Raw genomic sequence first — 14511 nt, 5'->3', positions numbered from 1 at the left:
CCAGTTTGTGATAACGAGAGCTGTATAGTCCGCATTTTAGAAAACAACATTCCCCGCCCCTCATGTTCTGCACCCAGGCCTTCCAAACCCTGTATCAAGAAAAAGGGGATTCTGAAACCCATATACACATTTGCATAGCGTCTTTCTCCTCTTCTGCGTAATTAGTTCTAGTTTTGGAGAAACGGGTAGGAGCAAGGAGTTGTGCTCATCAGTACTAGAATTTGCATTCAACCTCCCCTTTGGCTTCTCGCGAGGTGTCAATCCCCACTTGCTTTCCAGTGGAACTTCAGAGTCATTCAAAATCTCTTAGCACCAACTGAACAGCACACTGAACAGCACCGAAGTGCAGTGTGTAAATATTTCCTTTAGCGTCTGAAGACGAAGCTTTTGTTTTCTTTCTTTCTATGGTAAGAAATGGTGGAGATGAAAGAAAAGTGTTCCATGTGAAGGCCCTGGACTGGTAGAGAGATGTGAGAGGACCAAGCAGATCTCTGAGTGTGCAAGATCCAAGGCTGTGTCCAATCTCGGGGATTCATGCGCCCGTTCATGGGTTGCTGTTCCCATGTGTGCATTTATTCTTTCAGTTTTATACCTCTGAAATCTTTCTCGGTGTTTCCTGTCCACACTCGTGGGCAGTGCTTGATGAGATGTATTCATGCTGTGCATTGTCCCCTCCTCACAAGTAGTACTTCCCCATAAGTTCTAGAAACCTGAGGCCCATTGTGGCTGTGCGTACAGGTATTTCTTTAGCTCTGCATGCACCTTTACAACAATATGCAAGTTTTCCAATATACCCAAAAGAGCAGTCAAATATAATTTTAAGGTGCGTCTAAAAGAATAGTCTGTGCGTGTGTGTTGCTCTAAACATGGCGAGTATTTGAATTCACTTGCATGAAAGACTGCCAAATATTTTCTTTGCTCTCCTTTTCCTTTCTCACCTCCTGTACCTGCAAGGCCACATTGTTTTAATTTTGAATACAGCTACTCCATGCAAGAGCTTTTCTGCGCAAAATGGCTGTTTAAAAAATAATGGCAAATGCGCCTTCAGCAGCAACCAGCAGGAAAGGGCAGTCTGCATCCTTTCCTTTGGGCTGATGGAAACAAAATAAAAGTAGCGGGGGTGGCACTAGATGCCCACCCCCAAAGTGAAATGACACCACATGTGTAAAAAAAAAAAAAACCAAGCCTGCCCACCCGCACAATGTGCTTCAGTGCATCCACAGTTGGGTGACATGGTTTTATATTTGATTCCCCCCCCCCCCCGTATCAGATTATCTCTACATCCATAAGATAAGAATTTAGCAGGGAGAACGTGCATACTGCCACTTGAATGAAGACGATATGCAAACACAGCTGCAATTCCACATTAACCTTGTGTGGATGAGCCCCGGATCGGAATAGAACAAGAAGGCAACACCTGTTCTGCCACTGCCCAAGTAAAGGGGGGGTAACCTTAGGGTGGCGCTGTGGGTTAAACCACAGAGCCTAGGACTTGCCGATCAGAAGGTTGGCGGTTCGAATCCCCGCGGCGGCGTGAGCTCCCATTGCTTGGTCCCTGCTCCTGTCAACCTAGCAGTTTGAAAGCACATCAAATTGCAAGTAGATAAATAGGTACCGCTCGGGCGGGAAGGTAAACGGCGTTTCCGTGCGCTGCTCTGGTTCACCAGAAGCAGCTTAGTCATGCTGGCCACATGACCCGGAAGCTGTACGCCAGCTCCCTTGGCCAATAAAGCAAGATGAGCGCCACAACCCCAGAGTCGGCCACGACTGGACCTAATGGTCAGGGGTCCCTTTACCTTTACTAACCTTAGCCCCTCCAGACACTGTTGAACTCCAACTCCCATCACCTCTAGCGGGCATGGCCAATGATTAGGGGTTATGGCAATTCTGGAACATAAGGAGTCTTCCATCCCTGTACTAGTCTTTGCTGATCTTAAGTAGTCTCATGCACCTCTTCTACACCCTGCTTGAGCTTTATAGCCATTGCCCTACTATGCCAGTAAAAATTGCTCCATTTCTCCTCCTAGCCCAACTTTCAGCAGCTGATAAAGACACAGGAGCCCCGCCAGGAAAAAAAGTGGCAACCTTCCTGCTACTCCTTCCTCCTCTCTTTCCCCTGCCCCAAACTCAGCAATTTTGTCTCCTTTCCCCATAGTGCTTTGCAGCTTTGGCTTTGTCACCATGGAAACAATAGCTGGAGCCTTGGGTGCGGCTGCAGAGCTCCTGTTGGCAGCCCGTCAGGCATTCCCCACAAAAATGAGCTCACAGGCACAGGAGCTTAAGTTTCCTGTGGAAACCCCTGCTCCCTTCTCCCAACCAACTTTCCAGGTCTGGAGAATCAGGAGACGAGAGCAGCGCAGCCGCCGCTCTTGAGCGAGGCTGTGCCTTTCAGCAAGCTGTATCCTTTCTCGTCCCTTTGCATGCCTCACCTCGGCCTGTATCTCCCTTCCACATGCATTAGCATCTAGTCATGAGCCACAGTGCTGTAGCCGAGAGGCCGCTGGGCAGCTTCAAAGTAAACTGGAGACTTTGGAAGGATCCCGCGGGTCAGAACTGCGATGCCTCAGCAGCAAAGCCAAGGCAGGGTGACCCAAGACATGTTAGCGCCTGAGGAAGGAAATCCGAATGGTGCTTCTCCCCCCTTCTCTGTCCTCCTCCTCCTTGCATAGAAATATATAATAAAAGAAGCAATGGATCATTTCCCACCCTTTGCTGGCAGCCAGCATTTGCTGCCTGTAGGCTTACTCTGCTCTAGCCAGCCCTGGCAGGGGGGGAAGGCAAGGCAAAGAGAAGAGCTTTGCTTTCCATTTTGGTAAAAATAGAATAGTAGGGTGTTCTGTGGTACTGAGTCATTACCTGGAAAAACCTTATACTTTGCTGAAAACCGGTAAAAAGAAGAAGGAAGGGTTTGTTAGAACAGGGCTGGGCTTAACCATTGTGCCAGCAAGAACAAGGCTCTGGCCTGGTTGGCGCCCTGTCTGTGGTATCGTATTCTGAGGCTTATCCCCTAGTCCAGTGATAACCAAACTTGGGTCTCCGGCTGTCTTTGGACTACAACTCCCATAATCCCTAGCTAGCAGGACCAGTGGTCAGGGATGATGGGAGCTGTAGTCCAAAAACAGGCCCAAGTTTGGGAGGCTCAGCCCTAGTGCCTCTCTCTGTTATAGACAGTTCCGCAGAACTGTGACAGTATGAAGGGGCTGTTATGTTTTGTTTTAATGATAATGCTTAGCACTTTATACAGCACATTTCAATTATTCAAAACCCTCACAGGCATTATCTAAGGTCCAAGCCACAGATTGTGGTGAAAGCCTTTTAAAGTAACGTGCTTAGGACTGGGGGGGGGGGGAGGGGGACTGCTGGAGCCCCCCAGTTTGGATGAGGACCTTGAAGCAGGTGAGAAGGGAGCTTACCCCGTTCCCACCCGTGCTGTTTTTTAATACAGTGGTACCTCGGGTTACATACGCTTCAGGTTACATACGCTTCAGGTTACAGACTCCGCTAACCCAGAAATATTGCTTCAGTTTAAGAACTTTGCTTCAGGATGAGAACAGAAATCGTGCTCCGGCGGCGCAGCAGCAGCAGAAGGCCCCATTAGCTAAAGTGGTGCTTCAGGTTAAGAACAGTTTCAGGTTAAGTACGGACCTCCGGAACGAATTAAGTACTTAACCCGAGGTACCATTGTAATAATAATAATAATAATATATTATTTATACCCCACCCATTTGGCTGGGTTTTCCCAGCCACTCTGGGTGACTTCCAACAAAACATTAAAATAGTCATTCATGAAATATTAAAAGCTTCCCTAAACAGGGCTGCCTTCATATGTCTTCTAAAAAGTCTGGTAGTTGTCATTCTCTTTGACATCTGGTGGGAGGGTGTTCCATAGGGCAGGTCCTGCAAACCTTTGGGAGCAAATCGTATTTCGGTGGGAGAGGAGGTGGTGTTGACAGGAAAAAACAGCACAGAGAAAGGATGGTAGTCCTTTTACCTATCCCAATCCGGATCAGGGACCCCTCCACCCATGGCTGATTTAGGAAAAAAGAAAAAGATGTGGGCAGTTCTCAGCATGCTGGTGAAAAACACTTTTAATACAACCTGTAGTTTGGCCCAAAGTAAAACTCCCACCAGCTCTATAAGTAAGTGTTGTAATTCTCCCCCCACAATGTAGGGACAGGTGATAGGACTGAGGTGGAAGAAGAGTGGATTTTATTATTATTTATTAAATTTGTATACCGCCCTATACCTGGAGGTCTCACTTAGGCCACCTCAGGAGTTAGTTGGTGGCTGAAGCAAGATTTGGGCAGCACCAAAAACGAAAGGAAGCCTCAGAACAGTACTGCAAAATTAAATCTTTTACTGAGTAACCATAATCCTTATGGAACAATAAACTGCCCAACGTGTTTTGGTTGATACTAACCTTCACATGAGTGGAGAGCCTTAATATTAAGCCCCTGAGGAAGGCTGTCATCAGCTGAAAGACATTTGGCATTTTATTGCCTCACGAGGACTGTGTATTATTTGAACAAGACTCATTTCTCAGCGCATCTTTGAGGCTTTGCCTCCTCTTTTGCTCCCTGAGCTGGGATTTGAACCAGGCTTTTCCTGACTTCATAGCTCATACTCTTAACTGATATGCTGCAGTTGGGGATTACTTTTCCCATCGTTTCAGAAACAGCTGGATTTAGGAACATTGGAAGCTGCCTTGTATCAAGTCAGGCTCTACCTCTGTGTTGGTGGTTTTGCAGTGGCGGCACATGCCGTGGCGGTAGCGGCAGAATCAAGGCAGTGGCAGGATGGGTTGAAGCGTGGGGAGCTTCAGTTTGGCGGCAGCAGTGGCACAGGTGTGCACATACCTGTGGGGCCCCTGGCACTAACTTTGAGCTCTCCTGACCTTGCCGCTTCCTCATCCCACCCCACCCCTGGCCTGAGAGGTAGGGAACTGAATTTGGGACCTTCTGTTCCACCGTTATGGTAACCTCGCCTTAATAAAGCGGGCTCATGTGAAGTTTAGAATGCTGCCTCTTCTCCTGATGATTTCGGGGGGGGGGTGTAGGATGGGGAGAACGGTACTTTTGGATGTTTTGTGTATATGTGGCTGGTTTAATTTTTCTCTGCCCCCTCTTCATGAACAGTGGCAGCTGGGTAGTTGCAAGGTAGGGGTGTGTGCGTCTGTGCATTCCCTAACTCTGCAGACATACTATAAAGGGGACCCCTGACCATTAGGTCCAGTCATGGCCAACTCTGGGGTTGCGGCGCTCACCGTTTACCTTCCCGCCAGAGTGGAACCTATTTATCTACTTGCACTTTGACATCCTTTTGAACTGCTAGGTTGGCAGGAGCAGGTACTGAGCAACAGGAGCTCACCCCGTCGTGGGGATTCGAACTGCCGACCTTCTGATCGGCAAGTCCTAGGCTCTGTGGTTTAACCAACAGTGCCACCTGCATCCAGACTATACAAATGCACAAATTAATATCGGGTGCAGAATTCAGCATCTATTGGGCCTCAATGTAGAAAGCAGGCAAAAACCCAAGTGTTTGGCCCTTGTGGCTGCAGAAGCAGATTTCAGCAGGATTGCTAGCAGAGAGAGAGAGCAATGTTTCAGTGCCCTCCTTATTGCTTTGCTCCTTGACCAGTAGAGCAGAATAAATTTTCAATTAAAAGCGTATTTGTTTAATTTGTACAAATTCAGCTTTTTGGGAACATGATTAGTGTGTAGCAATGCAACTCTTCTTGTCACATGCAACGTGCAGACACCTCATTACCTTGTGTTAGAGTAGGTTATTGCTTCTCAGGTGAATGAATCCAATCATTTCTGAGCTAAACCCACACAAGAGGGGTGCTTGGCCCATGGGCCAGGATATTCCAGGACACTGTCTGTTTTTTGAAGACCACATCTAGCCCTCTTACTTAAAGCAGAGATAGGGAACTGGTGGCGCTCCAGATATTGTTGCGCTACTGCTCTCATCATCTTTCACCACTGAGTCATGCTATCTGGGGCTGATTGGAGTCCAAAAACATCTGAAGGGCCACAGGTTTCACCATCCCTGACTTTAAAAGGTGTAAGGGAAGATACAGTGCCCAGGTAATACCCTACCCAGGGGCTCAGCAACATGGAAGCCTGCTCCTGCCAGTGGGTCTTGCCTACTTAATACATGGACACTGGTAATTGTGAATATAATCTGAATATATATTTTACATTTGTTTTATTGTAACTTCTAAGAAAATAAGTGCCTATAAACTCATTACATCTCTTGAAATGAGGTTTTATGTTGTTTTGCACTGAGTTACAAAGGGCCCTCAGTGTAACTCTAGGCCCCATCACTGCCACCAAATTTCTGGCTATAGGCCCGTCCATTTTTAGGTTTCTTGACGTCTGCTGGCTGTCAAGTTTGTTACCTCAGTGTCTTGATTTGATCCGATAGGCCTGCCCAGAGGCTCCTGATGTCATGCATCAGTAGATTAGTTGTGTTTCGTGTCAGCTGCACACACATGACAGTTTTTAACCTATGGGCTTCCTGGGTTTCCCCTCAAAACCCTGTGCGATTGGCATAAAATTAATGTATAGCTATTTGAAAGTGACCTTGATGCCTGCCGTAGGACTTATATCCATACAGTGCCAGGTTTGAAAGCAGACCCTGGCTTTCTTGCCTCTGCCCTCCCCCTCCATGGCCATTTTCTTATTCTATAGGTCATGAGTGGGGGACCTGAGCCCTCATCAGAGAAAGCCAGATGTTGGGGAGAATGTTAACTTATCTTCATCCTTAACATGCTTGTTTTCCATGTTCTGGGAATGTTGTGCATAAGGGGATTCCACTGTTCTCTGCCTGAAGCATGTAGTAGTGCAGTGATGGCCAAACCTGGCCCTCCAGCTGTTTTGGGACTACAACTCCCATCATCCCTAGCTAACAGGACCAGTGGTCAGGGATGATGGGAACTGTAGCCTCAAAACAGCTGGAGGGCCAAGTTTGGCCATCACAGAAGTAGTGCAACCCAGTTTATCCACCTTAGTGAGAACTTGGTTATTACCATGCCCCCTTCCATGAGGTTATAACCTAAATCTGAGGTGGCAATTGTAAAAGAACCCAGTAGGGAGACAGGGCAGGGGGAGTTAAGCTTGCTGTGAGAAGATTTCTAATCCCGGAGGGATGTTCTGAGAACAAATGGAGGTTCTGTGGAGGGAGGTGTTAGGTCAATGTTTGAGAGGTCTGTTTTTTGCTCTTGTCAGTGAAGTTGCCAATTGTACTTTACTTGTGACATAAAAACAGGCAGCAGATGTTAAATAAGATGATGACATATCATGCCCCTTTGGCTAACCATCTATTTGAAAGAAATAAAAACACATTCCTTTGCTTGCGGAAGGAGCTACGAGGGAGCCTGGTGGTTTTTCTGTAAAGAAGGTGCCACTGCAGAAAAGACCCTGGTCCATGTCCCCTCTGATCTTCCCACGGGGAACCATGGGATGCACAACAAACCATAGGTTAAATTCCTTTAATTGTAGGACTATAATTCCTATAATTACATTTAAAATAACTAAGGTTTTCACTTAAACCCCTATATTATGGAAGGCTGGTTAAGATTAATGATCCATTCTGTGCATAGCACTTGCTGTGAAGCAAGCATCCAGCCTGGAGTGCTATAAAGAAGAGTTCTGATGAATAGAAGTATCTCAAGAGGGTGCTTTGAGCCGTTATACTTACAGAATTGCTTCTTGTTCTCTTCCTAGGTACAAAGCACAAGACTATCCTGGAAGCACGCAGTGGGTTGGGGCCTATCAAGGCATATCCACGCCTGAGCCCCACCGCTGGAGGGGAGCCAGGCAGCCAAGACCCCAGTGCTCAGGAGAGAACCTTCCACTGTGAAATCTGCAATGTCAAAGTCAACTCGGAGATCCAGCTCAAACAGGTGGGGAGGCATTTTAATACCACAACAGGTGGGAGGCCTTGGTGCTGCTAGAAAGAGTGTAAGGGACACAGTATAATCAAAGTTATTTTATTTTATAATGCTCAGCTATGAAAGAGCTATTTGCCTCTGAGCATACACAGAGTACATTTTCCTCTTCTCTTAGTAATGGCAGCCAGTCCAGGATTAGAGACTTTTGTGTTGAAAGAGCACAGCTTCCAGGGTACCTTGAGCTCCCTATCAGGACTTCCTATTGCATAAATTTAAGCACAGCCAAAAAAGCCCTGGCTCTGGTTGATCCCGTGCCACAGGGAGGTTAGGCTGGCCTCAACCAGAGCCAGGGCTTTTTTGGCCGTGGCCCCGATCTGGTGGAACGCTCTGTCACAAGAGACTAGGGCCCTGCGGGACTTGACATCTTTCCGCAGGGCCTGCAAGACAGAGCTGTTCCACCAGGCCTTTGGCCAAGGCACAGTCTGACCCCCTCTCTCCTTCGGTAATCTTCGCAGAACTCTAGCCCAATGGTTGCCATTAATTGGATTTTGAATTGGTTTTAGAATGAATTGATTTTAGAATGCATTTCAATTAATTCATTGTGATTTTATGTAAACTGTGTTACTTTTATTGTTGTTAGCCGCTCTGAGCCCAGCTTCGGCTGGGGAGGGCGGGATATAAATAAAATTTTATTATTATTATCATTCAGTGGGGCTCTCTCTGGTGGATTGTGCTCTGTTAATTTGGAGTGGGGAAAACATTGGCGCTGCCCATGGCATAGCCCATTATTTGCTGTCTGTGTACAAATAATGCCTGAGCACTCCCACACCCCACTCCCCATTGACTCTCCCCTAGGTATGTGCACAAGGAAACATAAATTAGCAGTTCCAGTGAGCATGTCAGAACTTCACTTACTGAATTCTGGGCATGCTTGTTGATGGATTGGGGAAGGGAAGGAGATGTTGAGGGAAACCAAGTCAGGAAGTGAAGATTCCTTGGTTGCTCCTAAGCATTATGTCTGGTTCTTCCTCTTTGTAGCACATTTCCAGTCGACGGCACCGGGATGGAGTAGCTGGGAAGCCCAACCCCTTGTTGAGTCGGCACAAGAAGCAGCGAGGCATGGCAGAGCTGCAGGTGAGTGGCGGCATTGGCCAGGGTGGGCAGGGGCTGTTTGGAGTGGGTTGGGGTAACTCCATTCAGAGCAGTATTGGACAGACTTTGAAAGCTGCCACCCTGCACATTGTTGTTGTTGTTTAGTTGTTTAGTCATGTCTGACTCTTCGTGACCCCATGGACCAGAGCCCGCCAGGCACTCCTGTCTTCCACTGCCTCCCGCAGTTTGGTCAAACTCATTCTGATAGCTTCGAGAACACTGTCCAACCATCTCGTCCTCTGTCTTCCCCTTGTACCCTCCATCTTTCCCAACATCAGGGTCTTTTCCAGGGAGTCTTCTCTTCTCCTGAGGTGGCCAAAGTATTGGAGCCTCAGCTTCAGGATCTGTCCTTCCAGTGAGCACTCAGGGCTGATTTCCCTCAGAATGGATAGGTTTGATCTTCTTGCAGTCCATGGGACTCTCAAGAGTCTCCTCCAGCACCATAATTCAAAAGCATCAATTCTTCAGCGATCAGCCTTCTACACATCACTACTGGGAAAACCATGGCTTTAACTATATGGACCTTTTTCGGCAGGGTGATGTCTCTGCTCACCCTGTACATACATACCCCTAAATCTCACCAGATGAGATAAACTGAGCAAAACAAAACGTCTGAAGGTAGCTTTTTGTTCCAGGGTGGTTTTTTATTCATAAAAATAGGCACCAACTCTACAGGGCTGAGGCATCTTCAGCCCGCACTCCCCATGTTCGCTGGGGTGGGGTCAAGCCCCTCCCCCAATATCGGGGAGGCCGACTCCTTCCTTGCCCCCCTCCATTTGTCTGCTGTCTTGCACTGCTTTGGGAGATGCCGCATGGCTTGGCTGGAGGTCATCCTAGGCCACGCAGCAACGGAAGACACCGCACAGACACTTGGGAGATCTGTGACAGTCGTGTGACATCACACATGCGTAACAGGGCCCCCCTCCCAATGTTGGGTGCTTTCTTTTCTGGTTGGGGAAGGGCTAGAGCATCTGCTATGCATGTGGAAGGTTCCAGGTTCAGTCCCTGGCATCTCAATATAACGTTGGGTGTCCAGCAATAAATCACACAATGTGAAGTTAACTCTTTATTAGGAGAAACAAGGCTGCTCAATAGTGCCAGGCCTAATGAGCACAACAACAACTCCCAGTAGATCTTGCCCCAGTGAGGACTGAAGTTCTCTACCAGGTGGAAGCTACCTAAGTGCCCTCCTCTCCCTAGTCGTTCCCAAGTTGTCTGTGACTCTGCCAGTGCACCTGTTTCTACTTTTCCTGATTCAGGGAGACCAGGGAAGAGAAACATTTGTCGCAGCAGGAGGGGGAGACTCCCTGGTAGGCCTGGGCGATGTATTGCCCACAAAATGGTGGCTTCACCCAGCAGTATATATCACACACTGCCCCTCCTAACACAGAGGGAGGAGCAAGCTGCATTGTTGGGCCAATGCAGCTTATTCTTTCCTCAGCTGTAAACAGCTCTGCTAAGGCATGGGCTCACTCCTCAGCGGAGAGGTTTAAAGAAGCCCTACCCCGCCTCTGGCTTGCGCAAGCCAGAGGTGGGGTGGGAGCTCTGTTAAACTGATCCAACCCCCCAGCTGAGCGAGCCCCCATGCCTCATACTTGAACCAGAAGGACATTGGGACTCAGCTGGGGGGACAGGTGCCTTCATGCCCTCCCCCTAGCTGAGCAGCACAAGGAAGCCCTGGTGAGGAACCAGGGTGAAAACACCACGGCTCCCTCGGTGAGAGTGGTGGCAGTTTCACCCTGATACCTCGCAGGGCTGGAGCCAACGCACCTTGTTCCTTCCTCCATTTCAACATCGCGGTGCCAGATCACAATGTCGGAAACCTGACATTGCCCAGCCCAGCCCCTGCGTCTTCAGCAGCCTGCCTCAGTTCTGCTCCTTGCCTCCGCTTCTGCCACTGATTCTGGACTGCTCTCTGCCACCACCTCTTCCTTCTCCCTAAAAACCCTATTACCTCTTCAGCTTTTGACACTGTTTCCTCCCTCTGACCAGGCACTGTTGTCCCACCACCAATCCCCTAGCTCTGAGCCTTCTTCCCTTCGGGGTTTCCCAGCTGGTGCCTGCCACCACCCCTCTGTATCCAGTCCATGGCAACTGGGAATGTCCACTCCTGGGACTGTGCAAAAGCTGCTGCCCGACAGACACTACTGAGCTAGATGGACCAATAAATCTCCTACGTTGCCTCTGACGCCTGCCTCTCTCGTTTTGTTTCCACAGGGCTCCCTGGCCTTCCCGAAGGAGCTTCCCAAGTCGCTGGCGGCCGGATTGCTGCCCAATCCGCTGGCTGTGGCAGCAGCCATGGCAGCCGCCGCTTCCTCTCCCCTGACGCTGCGACCAGCCCCGACGCCCCCGCTGTTGCAGGGCCCGCCTCTGACGCACCCGCTCCTGCGCCCGGCTCCGGGGCCCATCCGAACTGCACACGGACCCATCCTCTTCTCGCCATACTGATGCCGCCCATCCACCCACCTGCCTGCCACAATCCCGGGACTCTTGGCACCACTGGAACCGCCCACTCCGGCAACTAGCAACAGGTCTCGGCAACGTCACATGGCGCCTGGCCCCATCCAACGGGAGCGATTTTTTCTTTCCTTTCTTTTTTGTTTCTTTTCTTCTTTTTTTCTTTGTAACTAGAGATGGAAATATTTTTCTGAGAAGAGAAAAAGGGACAATCCCGCCCTCACACAAACACACACACACACACACACACGCACCTGCTCTCAACCCCATCTGGGGTCCCTGGCCAAATCTGCACAAGAGCCAGGGTCTCCCACAGGCTGGGCCAAGGTGTGTTCGTGTGCATCTATGTGTGTGTGTGTCAGTCACATCTCCCGAGGTACACAAAAGGTTGGGGAGTGATAGTGCCTCCCCAGGACTCTGTGGAGCATCGAAAGGGGAGGCAGTTCTGGTACCTCAGGGACTGATCAGCAAGCAATCTCCTTCCATCCCAGAGCTAAGGGGGGGCCCTTGCCTCCCCCACTCATACAAGCCATTGTCCACTTGCACTGAAAGGGGTTTGTGTGTGTGTGTGTTTGTGTGTGTGCACGGAACAGAAGACAGGGCCTCCGGAAGACAGAGCCCCTACTGCAATAATGCTGGCCGGCACCTCCATGTACATATCCCCCCCCCCGATTCCCCCATGCTCCCCTGTGCTGGCCCCACCCTCACTGCGCTTCCATGCAATGGGGGCCCCCCGTGGCCCCACCACTGCTGCACCTCGACAAGAGACTGGCAGAGCAATTACTGTGCTCCCATTGCCCTCACCCCCATTCCTCTAAGAGGCAGACAGACATAAACAAACTCAGCATCGTTTTCTGTTCAGAAGTGACATCCACACACCTGAGTCAGACAACCGTTCCCTCCTCTACACCACCCACCCTCCCTAGGTAAGGAAAATCAAGGGAATCTGGGCTGGGCTGCTTTTCTTCTTTTAAAGTTACGTTTCGTTAAATCTGGAGGAATCAGGAAGAACTCTGAATTGAGAAAGTGAGTGCGATCCCATCACCTAACATGGAAACCATGTGATGGGTGTGTGGGTGTGTGGGTGTGTGGGTGTGTGGTGATGAAAAACTGGGACTCACACTGCTATCTCACTGAGTAGGAGCAAGGGCTTTGACTCATCTGACTGGGTCTGGGTTGTCAGCCTCGACTCTTGGCTCCTAAGTAAAGAAGAGCAGGGATCTCCTCTCTAAAGGAGTTCCTTGCATCTCGTTCTGCCTGTAGACCTTCCCTTTGGGTTATTTGAGCTGTTGCCATGGTAGCACAACATCTCTCTGTGTCTCCTTCCCCCTCTGCTTTTTTTCGACAGAGTTGGGTCCCCATCCCTCCACCCCTTTCTTGAGTGGGTGGGACATTAACCAGGAGGCCAGGTCATTAGTTTCCTGGAGATTAAACAGCCTCCTCCTCTCCAGGCCCCCTTCTCCTAAAGCCCAACCCCACCCGGAGCACATAAAATTCCAGATGCTTGTTAAATTCCCTGGCACGCATCCTAGTTGGCGCCTATCCGTGGATTTTGCGTGTGTGTGTGTACATTTGTGTGTGTTGATTAATGGAACAACGGAGGTACGCTCTCACACACACACACGCATGCATGCACCATGGTCTGCAGTTTCCCATCTGTCCCAAGCAGAACAACAATGCAAGGCCCGGAATATGACCCCGTAGACCAGGGAGGAAGGTCTTCCATGCCATGGCCATTAGCCACACTCCTCTACCTTGCCCCTTTCAAAACTGTGACTGACGTTCAGAGCAATAGAGACACTGGTGTATGTGGGGGGAATGGGACCCACCTTCCCCCTAGCTGGCATGAATCACGCCAGTCCTGTCCCGCGTTACCTCAGTCCCTCAAAGCCCACAGGGCAATCTGTCCCCCTCCCTCTGCCCATCCCAGGTGTCCTGTTCACCCCAGAGTGTCTGTCTTTCCATCTGCCATCTGTCTGTCCATGCTAGACTTTCTCCTTGCCCTGTCTCCCCCCCCCCGCCCCACCTTTCTTGCTGACACCAATGCCTTTCTGCTTCATCCCATATAGCACCTATGATCCCTCTGCCCCTTGACAACAATAAAAGTGATAAGGCTCGTTTTCGCCTGCATTCTTCGCCTCTGTCGGGGACTCCAGGGCTCAACATGGCGGCTTCAGACTGGGATCAACCCCTAGGCTCTGTGGGCAAGCGTGTGCCCTGATCCCAGAGCCCACGTCAGATGCTGAAGGGAGGGAAGGCATGGAACTTGCGATTGGCAGGCATTATGAAACCACTGCATTGGATAGGACTGGTATAAACACGGGGAAAGTGGCTTTCTGTTTTCTCCAGGTCAGCAGACCAGTGCATCCTGTTTGTTCCTGCTCCACTGACCTCAGGGACACTTAGCTAGAGAACCCATCCCCTGGATCTGGTCATGAAAATGTCACTGTACAAAATCCCAGAGCCTTGGGATACGGGATGGGGATTTCAGGGGAAGCAAATTCCCACTTCCACCCCCTACTGGTTGGATTTGTGAAGATCTTGATAAGGGAGCTGCATCCATGGGCATAGCCAAGGGGGAGGCAGGGGGGCAGCCCCCAATCAGTACAAATTTGAGGTCCTTCCCCTACTAACAAAAATCCTGGCTATGCCCATGGCTGCGCATCACCTATTAGCTGCTGAGTTGCAAGCAACTTTAATCTGCCTTCTTGTACAGCTTTAGTTGCAGTTACCACTGGAAAAGAAACTTCAATATTGTTCTGATTACCCTTGCCCTAAAACGAGTTCATGGATTCAACTAAGTTTCACACAGAGCAGACCCACTGGAATTAATGAACATGACTAGTTCCGTTAATTTCACTGGGTCTGCTCTGACTAAAACTTAGTTGATTACCACCCCAAATTTTGACTACCACCACTCAACTCTAAAAACAAGAGTTCTGCTCAGACCAGTTTCATACATGACGATATACGTTAACGGCAGGCACCCCCAAAGCGGCCCTCCAGCT

General features: G+C 49.5%; 1 protein-coding gene across 16 annotated transcripts in view; it reads left to right on the top strand.

The window, feature by feature from the left end:
• The window catches only part of ZNF385A (zinc finger protein 385A), a 190292-nt gene extending 176672 nt beyond the window's left edge, over positions 1-13620 (top strand). For all 16 annotated transcript variants that reach the window (XM_083728990.1, XM_083728986.1, XM_083728989.1 and 13 more), the window contains 3 exons: positions 7728-7906; positions 8933-9028; positions 11264-13620. In XM_083728990.1, the coding sequence (XP_083585116.1) occupies positions 7728-7906; positions 8933-9028; positions 11264-11494 (506 nt within the window). In that variant the 3' untranslated portion in view covers positions 11495-13620. The remainder of the gene's footprint in view (positions 1-7727; positions 7907-8932; positions 9029-11263) is intronic.
• The last annotated feature ends 891 nt before the right edge of the window (positions 13621-14511 follow it).

The sequence above is a fragment of the Podarcis gaigeae genome, assembly GCF_964106915.1.
Source record: "Podarcis gaigeae genome assembly, chromosome: 2".
NCBI classification, from domain to species: Eukaryota; Metazoa; Chordata; class Lepidosauria; order Squamata; family Lacertidae; genus Podarcis; species Podarcis gaigeae.
Note: the sequence above shows the minus strand (reverse complement) of the source record. Positions and strands in the feature narration are given on the sequence as shown.